This window comes from Oncorhynchus masou, chromosome 25 (genome assembly GCF_036934945.1).
Source record: "Oncorhynchus masou masou isolate Uvic2021 chromosome 25, UVic_Omas_1.1, whole genome shotgun sequence".
Taxonomy (NCBI): Eukaryota; Metazoa; Chordata; class Actinopteri; order Salmoniformes; family Salmonidae; genus Oncorhynchus; species Oncorhynchus masou.
In genome coordinates this window covers 405,301-423,149 of record NC_088236.1, presented here as the reverse complement: position 1 = coordinate 423,149, position 17,849 = coordinate 405,301, and the positions used below count along the sequence as shown (strand labels likewise).

Below are 17,849 nucleotides of genomic sequence, written 5' to 3'. Positions count from 1 at the left end.
TTCATTGTTTCATTGGTTCAGGTATAGAGATATAACCCATAGGTTCATTGTTTCATTGGTTCAGGTATAGAGATATAACCCACAGGTTTAGGTGGTTCAGGAGGTTCAGGTATAGAGATATAACCCACAGGTTCATTGTTTCATTGGTTCAGGTATAGAGATATAACCCATAGTTTCATTGTTTCATTGGTTCAGGTATAGAGATATAACCCATAGGTTCATTGTTTCATTGGTTCAGGTATAGAGATATAACCCACAGGTTCATTGTTTCATTGGTTCAGGTATAGAGATATAACCCATAGGTTTAGGTGGTTCAGGAGGTTCAGGTATAGAGATATAACCCACAGGTTCATTGATATAACCCACAGGTTCATTGTTTCATTGGTTCAGGTATAGAGATATAACCAGGTATAGGTTCATTGTTTCATTGGTTCAGGTATAGAGATATAACCCACAGGTTTAGGTGGTTCAGGAGGTTCAGGTATAGAGATATAACCCATAGGTTCATTGTTTCATTGGTTCAGGTATAGAGATATAACCCATAGGTTTGGGTGGTTCAGGAGGTTCAGGTGGAGGAGTTGAGAATTCGTGAGTCGGAGGAGTCTGAGCGGTCCTCGTACTCCTCCTCATGAGTGTAGAGGGTCTGTTTGGCCCCGGGGGTGGGGGGGATGGGGGTAGGGTGGCAGCCCTCCTCCAGCTGGGAGAGACGGTGCTCTTCTTGGGGGCGGGAGGAGGAGAGGAGCGGAGAGGAGGAGGAGGAAGAGGAGAGGAGCGGAGAGCGTTGGAAGACGCCAGTGGAGGAGAAAGGAGAGACGTACTGAGCTGACCTGAGTTGGTACTGCTGCTGCAGTGTCATGGTGTTCCACAGTGTCACGTCATTGCAGAAGGGTCCGACCTGGCCGCCACGTGTCAGAGAGTTCCTCAGCATCAAGGGGTAGCGTGGGGGATGGGGGAAAGACCCGGGGTGTAGGGCCAGGGGGCCGGACGACGAGTCAGACGAGAAGCGCAGAGACTCAGGCACCCTGAAAGCAGAGCCCACAGACCACTTAGCGGCTGAGGCCAGAGAGTGGTAGGACCCCAGGGGGTGATCAAGGAGGTGGCTATTAGAGGGAAGGACCAGGGTGTCGGGGTGGGGGTGACCCCCCCTGGCCTCCTGGGCCTGGCTGGACAGCAGCACCTCGATGGCCCCCACCAGGTCCCCTCCACACCCCTGCAGGATCAGCTCCAGCACCGGGGGCTTGTGGGACGGGAAGATCTTCTTCAGCACCTCCAGGGGTGGCCGGTTGGCTCGCAGGTTGAAGGGAAGGGAAACAGACCCAGACAGGCCCTCAATCACCAGGCTGTGGTCCACTGGCAGCCCCCCTGCCCCAACACCGGGGTAACCCTTAGTGGGGCTGTCTGCCTTGGGCTCTGGAGAGGTGCTGCAGGTCTTGGGGAAGGCTAGGGGGAGAGGGAGGCTGGGAAGGGGATGGGGGAAGCTGTAGCGACACTCCTCGGCCTGGTTTGGGGTGTCTGGGGGCTCGGGGGTGAAGCAGGAAGGCTTGGAGCCCTCGGGTGAGCTGCTAGGGTCCTGGTCCTTCTCACTGCCGCTACCACCACCATTCTCCCCACCGGAGTGGTCCCCCGACGTATCCTCACTCAGGTCTACAGAGAACACAGAAACACATCCTCAGTCAGGACTACAGAGAACACAAAAACACATCCTCATTCAAGACTACAGAGAACACAGAAACACATCCTCATTCAGGACAACAGAGAACACAGAAACACATCCTCAGTCAGGACTTCAGAGAACACAGAAACACATCCCCAGTCAGGTCTACAGAGACCACAAAAACACACTCAGTCAGGACTACAGAGACAGAAACACATCCTCAGTCATGACTACAGAGACAGAAACACATCCTCAGTCAGGACTACAGAGACAGAAACACATCCTCAGTCAGGACTACAGAGACAGAAACACATCCTCCAACAGCCAAAGCTAAGTAGTAACATTAACATGATGCCTTCTAATTGCGGTCGCTATATCGCCTTACGGCGAGGATAGCTGTGCTACAAGCCCGGCTTCAGACGCAATCGTTAGGCAAGGGTCATTTCAGTGTAGGAAAGGTTGAAACAGCGTCTGTGCCACCAGTAAGTACAGATAGTAACGTTAGTATAAATCCACTCGCACGGTCCCCGCAGCAGGACAACTTTCTCACGGTTTCTGGAAGGAAATGCTGTAGGAACGCTCAACCGGTGTCGCTCATTCAGCCGACAGAAACTTTCAACCGGTTTTCCCCATTAAGCAGCGAGTCGGAGTCAGAGGCCGAGCCTTCTCTTGTCTCTACTCCTCTCGTTACAGGGTCTGAGACACCGAAGCCTCTCACCATTAGCTCTGACAAATTGAAACTTTAGTCACTGGCGACTCCATTACCCGCAGTATTAGACTTAAAACGAATCATCCAGCGATCATACACTGTTTACCAGGGGCGGGGCTACCGACGTTAAGGCTAATCTGAAGATGGTGCTGGCTAAAGCTAAAACTGGCGAGTGTAGAGAGTATAGAGATATTGTTATCCACGTTGGCACCAACGTTGTTAGGATGAAACAGTCAGAGATCACCAAGCGCAACATAGCTTCTGCGTGTAAATCAGCTAGAAAGATGTGTCGGCATCGAGTAATTGTCTCTGGCCCCCTCCCAGTTAGGGGGAGTGATGAGCTCTACAGCAGAGTTTCACAACTCAATCGCTGGTTGAAAACTGTTTTCTGCCCCTCCCAAAAGATTGAATTTGTAGATAATTGGCCCTCTTTCTGGGACTCACCCACAAACAGGACCAAGCCTGACCTGCTGAGGAGTGACGGACTCCATCCAAGCTGGAGGGGTGCTCTCATCTTATCTACCAACATAGACAGGGCTCTAACTCCTCTAGCTCCACAATGAAATAGGGTGCAGGCCAGGCAGCAGGCTGTTAGCCAGCCTGCCAGCATAGTGGAGTCTGCCACTAGCACAGTCAGTGTAGTCAGCTCAGCTATCACCATTGAGACCGTGCCGTCTGTGCCTCGACCTAGGTTGGGCAAAACTAAACATGGCGGTGTTCACCTTAGCAATCTCACTAGGATAAAGACCACCTCCATTCCTGTCATTATTGAAAGAGATCATGATACCTCACATCTCAAAATAGGGATACTTAATGTTAGATCCCTTACTTCGAAGGCAATTATAGTCAATGAACTAATTACTGATCATAATCTTGATGTGATTGGCCTGACTGAAACATGGCTTAAGCCTGATGAATTTACTGTGTTAAATGAGGCCTCACCTCCTGGCTACACTAGTGACCATATCCCCGTGCATCCCGCAAAGGTGGAGATGTTGCTAACATTTACGATAGCAAATTTCAATTTACTAAAAAAAAAAATTCTCATAAGAAACTAGCTACCTGGTACACAGAAAATACCCGAGCTCTGAAGCAAGCTTCCAGAAAATTGGACCGGAAATGGCGCCACACCAAACTGGAAGTCTTCCGACTAGCTTGGAAAGACAGTACCGTGCGGTACCGAAGAGCCCTCACTGCTGCTCGATTATCCTATTTTTCTAACTTAATTGAGGAAAATAAGAACAATCCGAAATTTCTTTTTGATACTGTTGCAAAGCTAACTAAAAAGCAGCATTCCCCAAGAGAGGAGGGCTTTCACTTCAGCAGTAATAAATTCATGAACTTCTTTGAGGAAAGGATTATGATTATTAGAAAGCAAATTACGGACTCCTCTTTAAATATGCGTATTCCTTCAAAGCTCAGTTGTCCTGAGTCTGCACAACTCTGCCAGGACCTAAGGTCAAGAGAGACCCTCAAGTGTTTTAGTACTATATCTCTTGACACAATGATGAAAATAATCAGGCCTCTAAACCTTAAAGCTGCATACTGGACCCTATTCCAACTAAAATACTGAAAGAGCTGCTTCCTGTGCTTGGCCCTCCTATGTTGAACATAATAAATTGATCTCTATCCACCGGATGTGTACCAAACTCACTAAAAGTGGCAGTAATAAAGCCTCTCTTGAAAAAGCCAAACTTTGACCCAGAAAATATAAAAAACTATCGGCCTATATCTAATCTTCCATTCCTCTCAAAACCTTTAGAAAAGGCTGTTGCACAGCATCTCACTGCCTTCCTGAAGACAAACATTGTATACGAAATGCTTCAGTCTGGTTTTAGACCCCATCATAGCACTGAGACTGCACTTGTGAAGGTGGTAAATGACCTTTTAATGGCATCGGACCGAGGCTCTGCATCTGTCCTCGTGCTCCTAGACCTTAGTGCTGCTTTTGATACCATCGATCACCACATTCTTTTGGAGAGATTGGAAACCCAAATTGGTCTACACGGACAAGTTCTGGCCTGGTTTAGATCTTATCTGTCGGAAAGATATCAGTTTGTCTCTGTGAATGGTTTGTCCTCTGACAAATCAACTGTAAATGTTGGTGTTCCTCACAGTTTCGTTTTAGGACCACTATTGTTTTCACTATATATTTTACCTCTTGGGGATGTCATTCGAAAACATAATGTTAACTTTCACTGCTATGCAGAGGACACACAGCTGTACATTTCAATGAAACATGGTGAAGCCCCAAAATTGCCCTCGCGAGAAGCATGTGTTTCAGACATAAGGAAGTGGATGGCTGCAAACTTTCTACTTTTAAACTCGGACAAAACAGGGATGATTGTTCTAGGTCCCAAGAAACAAAGAGATCTTCTGTTGAATCTGACAATTAATCTTAATGGTTGTACAGTCGTCTCAAATAAAACTGTGAAGGACCTCGGCGTTACTCTGGACCCTGATCTCTCTTTTGAAGAACATATCAAGACCAGCTTTTTTCCATCTACGTAACATTGCAAACATCAGAAACTTTCTGTCCAAAAATGATGCAGAAAAATTAATCCATGCTTTTGTCACTTCTAGGTTAGACTACTGCAATGCTCTACTTTCCGGCTACCCGGATAAAGCACTAAATGAACTTCAGTTAGTACTAAATACGGCTGCTAGAATCCTGACTAGAACCAAAAAATGTGATCATATTACTCCAGTGCTAGCCTCCCTACACTGGCTTCCTGTCAAAGCAAGGGCTGATTTCAAGGTTTTACTGCTAACCTACAAAGCATTACATGGGCTTGCTCCTACCTATCTCTCTGATTTGGTCCTGCCGTACATACCTACACGTACGCTACGGTCACAAGACACAGGCCTCCTAATTGTCCCTAGAATTTCTAAGCAAACAGCTGGAGGCAGGGCTTTCTCCTATAGAGCTCCATTTTTATGGAACAGCCTGCCAACCCATGTCAGAGACGCAAACTCCGTCTCAACCTTTAAGTCTTTACTGAAAACTCATCTCTTCAGTGGGTCATATGATTGAGTGTAGTCTGGCCCAGGAGTGGGAAGGTGAACGGAAAGGCTCTGGAGCAACGAACCGCCCTTGCTGTCTCTGCCTGGCCGGTTTCCCTCTTTCCACTGGGATTCTCTGCCTCTAACCCTATTACAGGGGCTGAGTCACTGGCTTACTGGGGCTCTCTCATGCCGTCCCTGGAAGGGGTGCGTCACCTGAGTTGGTTGATTCACTGATGTGGTCATCCTGTCTGGGTCGGCGCCCTCCCCGCTTGGGTTATGACATGGCGGAGATCTTTGTGGGCTATACTCAGCCTTGTCTCAGGATGGTAAGTTGGTGGTTGAAGATATCCCTCTAGTGGTGTGGGGGCTGTGCTTTGGCAAAGTGGGTGGGGTTATATCCTTCCTGTTTGGCCCTGTCTGGGGGTGTCCTCGGATGGGGCCACAGTGTCTCCTGACCCCTCCTGTCTCAGCCTCCAGTATTTATGCTGCAGTAGTTTATGTGTCGGGGGGCTAGGGTCAGTTTGTTATATCTGGAGTACTTCTCCTGTCCAATTCATTGTGTCCTGTGTGAATCGAAGTGTGCATTCTCTAATTCTCTCCTTCTCTCTCTCTTTCTCTCTCTCGGAGGACCTGAGCCCTAGGACCATGCCCCAGGACTACCTGACATGGTGACTCCTTGCTGTCCCCAGTCCACCTGGCCGTGCTGCTGCGCCAGTTTCAACTGTTCTGCCTTATTATTATTCGACCATGCTGGTCATTTATGAACATTTGAACATCTTGGCCATGTTCTGTTATAATCTCCACCCAGAACACACAGAAGAGGACTGGCCACCCCACATAGCCTGGTTCCTCTCTCGGTTTCTTCCTAGGTTTTGGCCTTTCGAGGGAGTTTTTTTGCAGGTGCTTCTACACCTGCATTGCTTGATTTTTGGGGTTTTAGGCTGGGTTTCTGTACAGCACTTTGAGATATCAGCTGATGTACGAAGGGCTATATAAATACATTTGATTTGATTTGATCCTCAGTCAGGACTACAGAGACAGAAACACATCCTCAGTCAGGACTACAGAGAACACAGAAACACATCCTCAGTCAGGACTACAGAGACAGAAACACATCCTCAGTCAGGACGACAGAGACAGAAACACATTCTCAGTCAGGACTACAGAGAACACAGAAACAAATCCTCAGTCAAGACTACAGAGACAGAAACACATCCTCTGTCAGGACTACAGAGAACACATCCTCAGTCAGGACTACCGAGACAGAAACACATCCTCATTCAGGACTAAAGAGAAAACAGAAACACATCCTCATTCAGGACTACAAAGACAGACACACATCCTCCGTCAGGACTACAGAGACTGAAACACATCCTCAGTCAGGACTACAGAGAACACAGAAACACATCCTCAGTCAGGACGACAGAGACAGAAACCCATCCTCAGTCAGGACTACAGAGAACACATCCTCTGTCAGGACTACAGAGAACACAGAAACACATCCTCATTCATGACTACAGAGAACACAGAAACACATCCTCAGTCAGGACGACAGAGACAGAAACACATTCTTAGTCAGGACTAGAGAGACAGAAACACATCCTCAGTCAGGACTACAGAGAACACAGAAACACATCCTCATTCAGGACGACAGAGACGGAAACACATCCTCAGTCAGGACTACGGAGACAGAAACACAACCTCAGTCAGAACTACAGAGAACACAGAAACACATCCTCATTCAGGACTACAGAGACAGAAACACATCCTCAATCAGTACTACAGAGAACACAGAAACACATCATCAGTCAGGACAATAGAGACAGAAACACATCCTCATTCAGGACGACAGAGACAGAAACACATCCTCAGTCAGGACTACGGAGACAGAAACACAACCTCAGTCAGGACTACAGAGAACACAGAAACACATCCTCAGTCAGGACTACAGAGAACACAGAAACACATCCTCATTCAGGACTACAGAGACAGAAACACATCCTCAGTCAGGACTACAGAGAACACAGAAACACATCCTCAGTCAGGACAACAGAGAACACAGAAACACATCCTCAGTCAGGACTACAGAGACAGAAACACATCCTCAGTCAGCACTACAGAGAACACAGAAACACATCCTCAGTCAGTACTACAGAGAACACAGAAACACATCATCAGTCAGGACAATAGAGACAGAAACACATCCTCATTCAGGACGACAGAGACAGAAACACATCCTCAGTCAGCACTACAGAGAACACAGAAACAAATCCTCAGTCTGGACTACAGAGATCACAGAAACACATCATCAGTCAGGACTATAGAGACAGAAACACATCCTCAGTCAGGACTACAGAGAACACAGAAACACATCCTCAGTCACGACTACAGAGAACACAGAAACACATCCTCAGTCAAGACTACAGAGACAGAAACACATCCTCAGTCAGGACAACAGAGAACACAGAAACACATCCTCAGTCAGGACTACAGAGACAGAAACACATCCTCAGTCAGGACTACAGAGAACACATCCTCAGTCAGGACTACCGAGACAGAAACTCATCCTCAGTCAGGACTACAGAGAACACAGAAACACATCCTCAGTCAGGACTACAGAGAACACAGAAACACATCCTCAATCAGGAATACAAAGACAGAAACACATCCTCAGTCAGGACTACAGAGACAGAAACACATCCTCAGTCAGGACTACAGAGAACACAGAAACACATCCTCATTCAGGACTACAGAGACAGAAACACATCCTCAGTCAGGACTACAGAGAACACAGGAACACATCCTCATTCAGGACTACAGAGAACACAGAAACACATCCTCAGACAAGACTACAGAGACAGAAACACATCCTCAGTCAGGACTACAGAGACAGAAACACATCCTCAGTCAGGACTACAGAGAACACAGAAACACATCCTCAGTCAGGACTACAGAGACAGAAACACATCCTCAGTCAGGACTACAGAGAACACAGAAACACATCCTCAGTCAGTACTACAGAGAACACAGAAACACATCCTCAGTCTGGACTACAGAGATTACAGAAACACATCATCAGTCAGGACTATAGAGACAGAAACACATCCTCAGTCAGGACTACGGAGACAGAAACACATCCTCATTCAGGACGACAGAGAACACAGAAACACATCCTCAGTGAGGACTACAGAGAACACATCCTCAGTCAGGACTGCCGAGACAGAAACACATCCTCAGTCAGAACTACAGATAACACAGAAACACATCCTCAGTCAGGACTACAGAGAACACATCCTCAGTCAGGACTGCCGAGACAGAAACACATCCTCAGTCAGAACTACAGATAACACAGAAACACATCCTCAGTCAGGACTACAGAGAACACAGAAACACATCCTCATTCAGGACGACAGAGACAGAAACACATCCTCAGTCAGGACTACGGAGACAGAAACACAACCTCAGTCAGGACTACAGAGAACACAGAAACACATCCTCAGTCAGGACTACAGAGAACACAGAAACACATCCTCATTCAGGACTACAGAGACAGAAACACATCCTCAGTCAGGACTACAGAGACAGAAACACATCCTCAGTCAGGACTACAGAGAACACAGAAACACATCCTCAGTCAGGACTACAGAGAACACAGAAACACGTCCTCAGTCTGGAATACAGAGATCACAGAAACACATCATCAGTCAGGACTATAGAGACAGAAACACATCCTCAGTCAGGACTACGGAGACAGAAACACATCCTCATTCAGGACGACAGAGAACACAGAAACACATCCTCAGTCAGGACTACAGAGAACACATCCTCAGTCAGGACTACCGAGACAGAAACACATCCTCAGTCAGGACTACAGAGAACACAGAAACACATCCTCAGTCAGGACTACAGAGAACACAGAAACACATCCTCAGTCAGGACTACAGAGAACACAGAAACACATCATCAGTCAGCTCTACAGAGAACACAGAAGCACATCCTCATTCAGGACGACAGAGACAGATACACATCCTCAGTCAGGACTACAGAGAACAAAGAAACACATCCTCATTCAGGACTACAGAGAACACAGAAACACATTATCATTCAGGACTACAGAGAACACAGAAAGACATCCTCAGTCAAGACTACAGAGAACACAGGAACACATCCTCATTAAGGACTACAGAGAACACAGAAACACATCCTCACTCAGGACTATAGAGACAGAAACAAATCCTCAGTCAGGACTACAGAGACAGAAACACATTCTCAGTCAGGACTACAGAGAACACAGAAACACATCCTCAGTCAGGACTACAGAGAACACAGAAACACATCCTCAGTCAGGACTACAGAGAACACAGAAACACATCCTCATTCAGGACTACAGAGAACACAGAAAGACATCCTCAGTCAGGACTACAGAGAACACAGAAACACATCCTCATTAAGGACTACAGAGAACACAGAAACACATCCTCAGTCAGGACTATAGAGACAGAAACAAATCCTCAGTCAGGACTACAGGGAACACAGAAACACATCCTCAGTCAGGACTACAGAGGCAGAAACACATCCTCAGTCACGACTACAGAGACAGAAACACATCCTCAGTCAGGACTACAGAGACCACAGAAACACATCCTCAGTCAGGACTACAGAGAACACAGAAACACATCCTCAGTCAGCACTACAGAGAACACAGAAGCACATCCTCATTCAGGACGACAGAGACAGATACACATCCTCAGTCAGGACTACAGAGAACACAGAAACACATCCTCAGCCAGGACTACAGAGAACACAGGAACACATCCTCATTAAGGACTACAGAGAACACAGAAACACATCCTCAGTCAGGACGACAGAGAACAAAGAAACACATCCTCAGTCAGGACTACAGAGAACACATAAACACATCCTCATTCAGGACTACAGAGAACACAGAAAGACATCCTCAGTCAGGACTACAGAGAACACAGGAACACATCCTCATTAAGGACTACAGAGAACACAGAAACACATCCTCAGTCAGGACTATAGAGACAGAAACAAATCCTCAGTCAGGACTACAGAGACAGAAACACATCCTCAGTCAGGACTACAGAGAACACAGAAACACATCCTCAGTCAGGACTACAGAGAACACAGAAACACATCCTCAGTCAGGACTACAGATTACACAGAAACACATCCTCATTCAGGACTACAGAGAACACAGAAAGACATCCTCAGTCAGGACTACAGAGAACACAGAAAGACATCCTCAGTCAGGGCTACAGAGAACACAGAAACACATCCTCATTAAGGACTACAGAGAACACAGAAACACATCCTCAGTCAGGACTATAGAGACAGAAACACATCCTCAGTCAGGACTACAGAGGCAGAAACACATCCTCAGTCAGGACTACAGAGACAGAAACACATCCTCAGTCAGGACTACAGAGAACACAGAAACACATCCTCAGTCAGGACTACAGAGAACACAGAAACACATCCTCAGTCAGGACTACAGAGAACACAGAAACCCATCCTCAGTCAGGACTACAGAGAACACAGAAACACATCCTCAGTCAGGACTACAGAGAACACAGGAACACATCCTCATTAAGGACTACAGAGAACACAGAAACACATCCTCAGTCAGGACTATAGAGACAGAAACAAATCCTCAGTCAGGACTACAGAGACAGAAACACATCCTCAGTCAGGACTACAAAGGAACACAGAAACACATCCTCAGTCAAGGACGACAGAGAACAAAGAAACACATCCTCAGTCAGGACTACAGAGAACACGGAAACACATCATCAGTCAGGACTACAGAGACAGAAACACATCCTCAGCCAGGACTACAGAAAACACAGAAACACATCCTCAGTCAGGACTACAGAGACAGAAACACATCCTCAGCCAGGGCTACAGAAAACACAGAAACACATCCTCAGCCAGGACTACAGAAAACACAGAAACACATCCTCAGTCAGGATGACAGAGAACACAGAAACACATCCTCATTTTGGACTACGGAGAACACAGAAACACATCCTCAGTCAGGACTATGGAGAACACAGAAACACATCCGCAGTCAGGACTACAGAGACAGAAACACATCCTCAGTCAGGACTGCAGAGACAGAAACACATCCTCAGTCAGGTCTATAGAGACAGAAACAAATCCTCAGTCAGGACTACAGGGAACACTGAAACACATCCTCAGTCAGTACTACAGAGACTGAAACAAATCCTCAGTCAGGACTACAGGGAACACAGAAACACATCCTCAGTCAGGACTACAGAGGCAGAAACACATCCTCAGTCAGGACTACAGAGACAGAAACACATCCTCAGTCAGGACTACAGAGACGGAAACACATCCTCTTTCAGGACTACAGAGAACACAGAAACACATCCTCAGTCAGGACTGCAGAGAACACAGAAACACATCCTCAGTCAGGACTGCAGAGAACACAGAAACACATCCTCAGTCAGGACTGCAGAGAACACAGAAACCCATCCTCAGTCAGGACTACAGAGAACACAGAAACCCATCCTCAGTCAGGACTACAGAGAACACAGGAACACATCCTCAGTCAGGACTACAGAGACAGAAACAAATCCTCAGTCAGGACTACAGAGAACACAGAAACACAGCCTCAGTCAGGACTACAGAGAACACAGAAACCCATCCTCAGTCAGGACTACAGAGAACACAGGAACACATCCTCATTAAGGACTACAGAGAACACAGAAACACATCCTCAGTCAGGACTATAGAGACAGAAACAAATCCTCAGTCAGGACTACAGAGACAGAAACACATCCTCAGTCAGTACTACAAAGGAACACAGAAACACATCCTCTGTCAGGACTACAGAGACAGAAACACATCCTCAGTCAGCACTACAGAGAACACAGAAACACATCCTCAGCCAGGACTACAGAGAACACAGGAACACATCCTCATTCAGGACAACAGAGACAGAAACACATCCTCAGTCAGGAGAACAGGGAACACAGAAACACATCCTCAGTCAGGACTACAGAGAACACAGAAACACATCATCAGTCAGGACTACAGAGAACACAGAAACACATCCTCAGTCAGGACTACAGAGAACACAGAAACACATCCTCAGTCAGGACTACAGAGAACACAGAAACACATCCTCTGTCAGGACTACAGAGACAGAAACACATCCTCAGTCAGCACTACAGAGAACACAGAAACACATCCTCAGTCAGGACTACAGAGAACACAGAAACACATCCTCAGTCAGGACTACAGATTACACATAAACACATCCTCAGTCAGGACTACAGAGAACACAGAAACACATCATCAGTCAGGACTACAGAGAACACAGAAACACATCCTCATTCAGGACTACAGAGAACACAGGAACACATCCTCATTAAGGACTACAGAGAACACAGAAACACATCCTCAGTCAGGAATATAGAGACAGAAACAAATCCTCAGTCAGGACTACAGAGACAGAAACACATCCTCAGTCAGGACTACAGAGAACACAGAAACACATCATCAGTCAGGACTACAGAGAACACAGAAACACATCCTCATTCAGGACTACAGAGAACACAGAAAGACATCCTCAGTCAGGACTACAGAGAACACAGGAACACATCCTCATTAAGGACTACAGAGAACACAGAAACACATCCTCAGTCAGGACTATAGAGACAGAAACAAATCCTCAGTCAGGACTACAGAGACAGAAACACATTCTCAGTCAGGACTACAGAGAACACAGAAACACATCCTCAGTCAGGACTACAGAGAACACAGAAACAAATCCTCAGTCAGGACTACAGAGAACACAGAAACAAATCCTCAGTCAGGACTTCATAGAACACATCATCAGTCAGGACAACAGAGAACACAGAAACACATCCTCAGTCAGGACTACAGAGAACACAGAAACACATCCTCAGTCAGGACTACAGAGAACACGGAAACACATCCTCAGTCAGGACTTCATAGAACACATCATCAGTCAGGACAACAGAGAACACAGAAACACATCCTCAGTCAGGACTACAGAGAACACAGAAACACATCCTCAGTCAGGACTACAGAGAACACGGAAACACATCCTCAGTCGGGACTATAGAGACAGAAACACATCCTCAGTCAGGACTACAGAGAACACAGAAACACATCCTCAGTCAGGACTACAGAGAACACGGAAACACATCCTCAGTCGGGACTATAGAGACAGAAACACATCCTCAGTCAGGACTACAGAGACAGAAACACATCCTCAGTCAGGAGAACACAGAACACAGAAACACATCATCAATCAGGACTACAGAGAACACAGAAACACATCCTCAGTCAGGACTACAGAGAACACAGAAACACATCCTCAGTCAGCTCTACAGAGAACACAGAAGCACATCCACATTCAGGACGACAGAGACAGATACACATCCTCAGTCAGGACTACAGAGAACACAGAAACAAATCCTCTGGTCGGACTGCAGAGACAGAAACACATCCTCAGTCAGGACGACAGAGAACAAAGAAACACATCCTCATTCAGGACTACAGAGAACACAGAAACACATTATCATTCAGGACTACAGAGAACACAGAAAGACATCCTCAGTCAAGACTACAGGGAACACAGAAACACATCCTCACTCAGGACTATAGAGACAGAAACAAATCCTCAGTCAGGACTACAGAGACAGAAACACATCCTCAGTCAGGACTACAGAGAACACAGAAACACATCCTCAGTCAGGACTACAGAGAACACAGAAACACATCCTCAGTCAGGACTACAGATTACACAGAAACACATCCTCATTCAGGACTACAGAGAACACAGAAAGACATCCTCAGTCAGGACTACAGAGAACACAGAAAGACATCCTCAGTCAGGGCTACAGAGAACACAGAAACACATCCTCATTAAGGACTACAGAGAACACAGAAACACATCCTCAGTCAGGACTATAGAGACAGAAACAAATCCTCAGTCAGGACTACAGGGAACACTGAAACACATCCTCAGTCAGGACTACAGAGACAGAAACAAATCCTCAGTCAGGACTACAGAGAACACAGGAACACACCCTCATTAAGGACTACAGAGAACACAGAAACACATCCTCAGTCAGGACTATAGAGACAGAAACAAATCCTCAGTCAGGACTACAGAGACAGAAACACATCCTCAGTCAGGACTACAGAGAACACAGAAACACATCCTCAGTCAGGACTACAGAGAACACAGAAACACATCCTCAGTCAGGACTACAGAGAACACAGAAACACATCCTCAGTCAGGACTATAGAGACAGAAACAAATCCTCAGTCAGGACTACAGAGACAGAAACACATCCTCAGTCAGGACTACAGAGAACACAGAAACACATCCTCAGTCAGGACTACAGAGAACACAGAAACACATCCTCAGTCAGGACTACAGATTACACAGAAACACATCCTCATTCAGGACTACAGAGAACACAGAAAGACATCCTCAGTCAGGACTACAGAGAACACAGAAAGACATCCTCAGTCAGGACTACAGAGAACACAGAAACACATCCTCATTAAGGACTACAGAGAACACAGAAACACATCCTCAGTCAGGACTATAGAGACAGAAACACATCCTCAGTCAGGACTACAGAGGCAGAAACACATCCTCAGTCAGGACTACAGAGACAGAAACACATCCTCAGTCAGGACTACAGAGACGGAAACACATCCTCAGTCAGGACTACAGAGAACACAGAAACACATCCTCAGTCAGGACTACAGATTACACAGAAACACATCCTCATTCAGGACTACAGAAAACACAGAAACACATCCTCAGTCAGGATGACAGAGAACACAGAAACACATCCTCATTTTGGACTACGGAGAACACAGAAACACATCCTCAGTCAGGACTATGGAGAACACAGAAACACATCCGCAGTCAGGACTACAGAGACAGAAACACATCCTCAGTCAGGACTGCAGAGACAGAAACACATCCTCAGTCAGGTCTATAGAGACAGAAACAAATCCTCAGTCAGGACTACAGGGAACACTGAAACACATCCTCAGTCAGGACTACAGAGACAGAAACAAATCCTCAGTCAGGACTACAGAGAACACAGGAACACATCCTCATTAAGGACTACAGAGAACACAGAAACACATCCTCAGTCAGGACTATAGAGACAGAAACAAATCCTCAGTCAGGACTACAGAGACAGAAACACATCCTCAGTCAGGACTACAGAGAACACAGAAACACATCCTCAGTCAGGACTACAGAGAACACAGAAACACATCCTCAGTCAGGACTACAGATTACACAGAAACACATCCTCATTCAGGACTACAGAGAACACAGAAAGACATCCTCAGTCAGGACTACAGAGAACACAGAAAGACATCCTCAGTCAGGGCTACAGAGAACACAGAAACACATCCTCATTAAGGACTACAGAGAACACAGAAACACATCCTCAGTCAGGACTATAGAGACAGAAACACATCCTCAGTCAGGACTACAGAGGCAGAAACACATCCTCAGTCAGGACTACAGAGACAGAAACACATCCTCAGTCAGGACTACAGAGACAGAAACACATCCTCAGTCAGGACTACAGAGAACACAGAAACACATCCTCAGTCAGGACTACAGAGAACACAGAAACAAATCCTCAGTCAGGACTACAGAGAACACATAAACCCATCCTCAGTCAGGACTACAGAGAACACAGAAACACATCCTCAGTTAGGACTACAGAGAACACAGGAACACATCCTCATTAAGGACTACAGAGAACACAGAAACACATCCTCAGTCAGGACTATAGAGACAGAAACAAATCCTCAGTCAGGACTACAGAGACAGAAACACATCCTCAGTCAGGACTACAAAGGAACACAGAAACACATCCTCAGTCAAGGACGACAGAGAACAAAGAAACACATCCTCAGTCAGGACTACAGAGAACACGGAAACACATCCTCAGTCAGGACTACAGAGACAGAAACACATCCTCAGCCAGGGCTACAGAAAACACAGAAACACATCCTCAGCCAGGACTACAGAAAACACAGAAACACATCCTCAGCCAGGACTACAGAAAACACAGAAACACATCCTCAGTCAGGATGACAGAGAACACAGAAACACATCCTCATTTTGGACTACGGAGAACACAGAAACACATCCTCAGTCAGGACTATGGAGAACACAGAAACACATCCTCAGTCAGGACTACAGAGACAGAAACACATCCTCAGTCAGGACTGCAGAGACAGAAACACATCCTCAGTCAGGTCTATAGAGACAGAAACAAATCCTCAGTCAGGACTACAGGGAACACTGAAACACATCCTCAGTCAGGACTACAGAGACAGAAACAAATCCTCAGTCAGGACTACAGAGAACACAGGAACACATCCTCATTAAGGACTACAGAGAACACAGAAACACATCCTCAGTCAGGACTATAGAGACAGAAACAAATCCTCAGTCAGGACTACAGAGACAGAAACACATCCTCAGTCAGGACTACAGAGAACACAGAAACACATCCTCAGTCAGGACTACAGAGAACACAGAAACACATCCTCAGTCAGGACTACAGATTACACAGAAACACATCCTCATTCAGGACTACAGAGAACACAGAAAGACATCCTCAGTCAGGACTACAGAGAACACAGAAAGACATCCTCAGTCAGGGCTACAGAGAACACAGAAACACATCCTCATTAAGGACTACAGAGAACACAGAAACACATCCTCAGTCAGGACTATAGAGACAGAAACACATCCTCAGTCAGGACTACAGAGGCAGAAACACATCCTCAGTCAGGACTACAGAGACAGAAACACATCCTCAGTCAGGACTACAGAGACGGAAACACATCCTCAGTCAGGACTACAGAGAACACAGAAACACATCCTCAGTCAGGACTACAGAGAACACAGAAACAAATCCTCAGTCAGGACTACAGAGAACACATAAACCCATCCTCAGTCAGGACTACAGAGAACACAGAAACACATCCTCAGTTAGGACTACAGAGAACACAGGAACACATCCTCATTAAGGACTACAGAGAACACAGAAACACATCCTCAGTCAGGACTATAGAGACAGAAACAAATCCTCAGTCAGGACTACAGAGACAGAAACACATCCTCAGTCAGGACTACAAAGGAACACAGAAACACATCCTCAGTCAAGAACGACAGAGAACAAAGAAACACATCCTCAGTCAGGACTACAGAGAACACGGAAACACATCATCAGTCAGGACTACAGAGACAGAAACACATCCTCAGCCAGGACTACAGAAAACACAGAAACACATCCTCAGTCAGGACTACAGAGACAGAAACACATCCTCAGCCAGGGCTACAGAAAACACAGAAACACATCCTCAGCCAGGACTACAGAAAACACAGAAACACATCCTCAGCCA

At 46.2% G+C, this 17,849-nt stretch overlaps 1 protein-coding gene across 1 annotated transcript in view; it reads right to left on the bottom strand.

The window, feature by feature from the left end:
* Positions 1 to 565: 565 nt before the first annotated feature.
* dmrt3a (doublesex and mab-3 related transcription factor 3a) overlaps positions 566 to 17,849 on the bottom strand; it is a 99,534-nt gene continuing 82,250 nt past the window's right edge. Inside the window, exons 2-3 of the mRNA XM_064936348.1 lie at positions 1,480 to 1,644; positions 566 to 1,440 (exon numbers count right to left, since the gene is read on the bottom strand). Coding sequence (XP_064792420.1) covers positions 566 to 1,440; positions 1,480 to 1,644 — 1,040 coding nt within the window. The remainder of the gene's footprint in view (positions 1,441 to 1,479; positions 1,645 to 17,849) is intronic.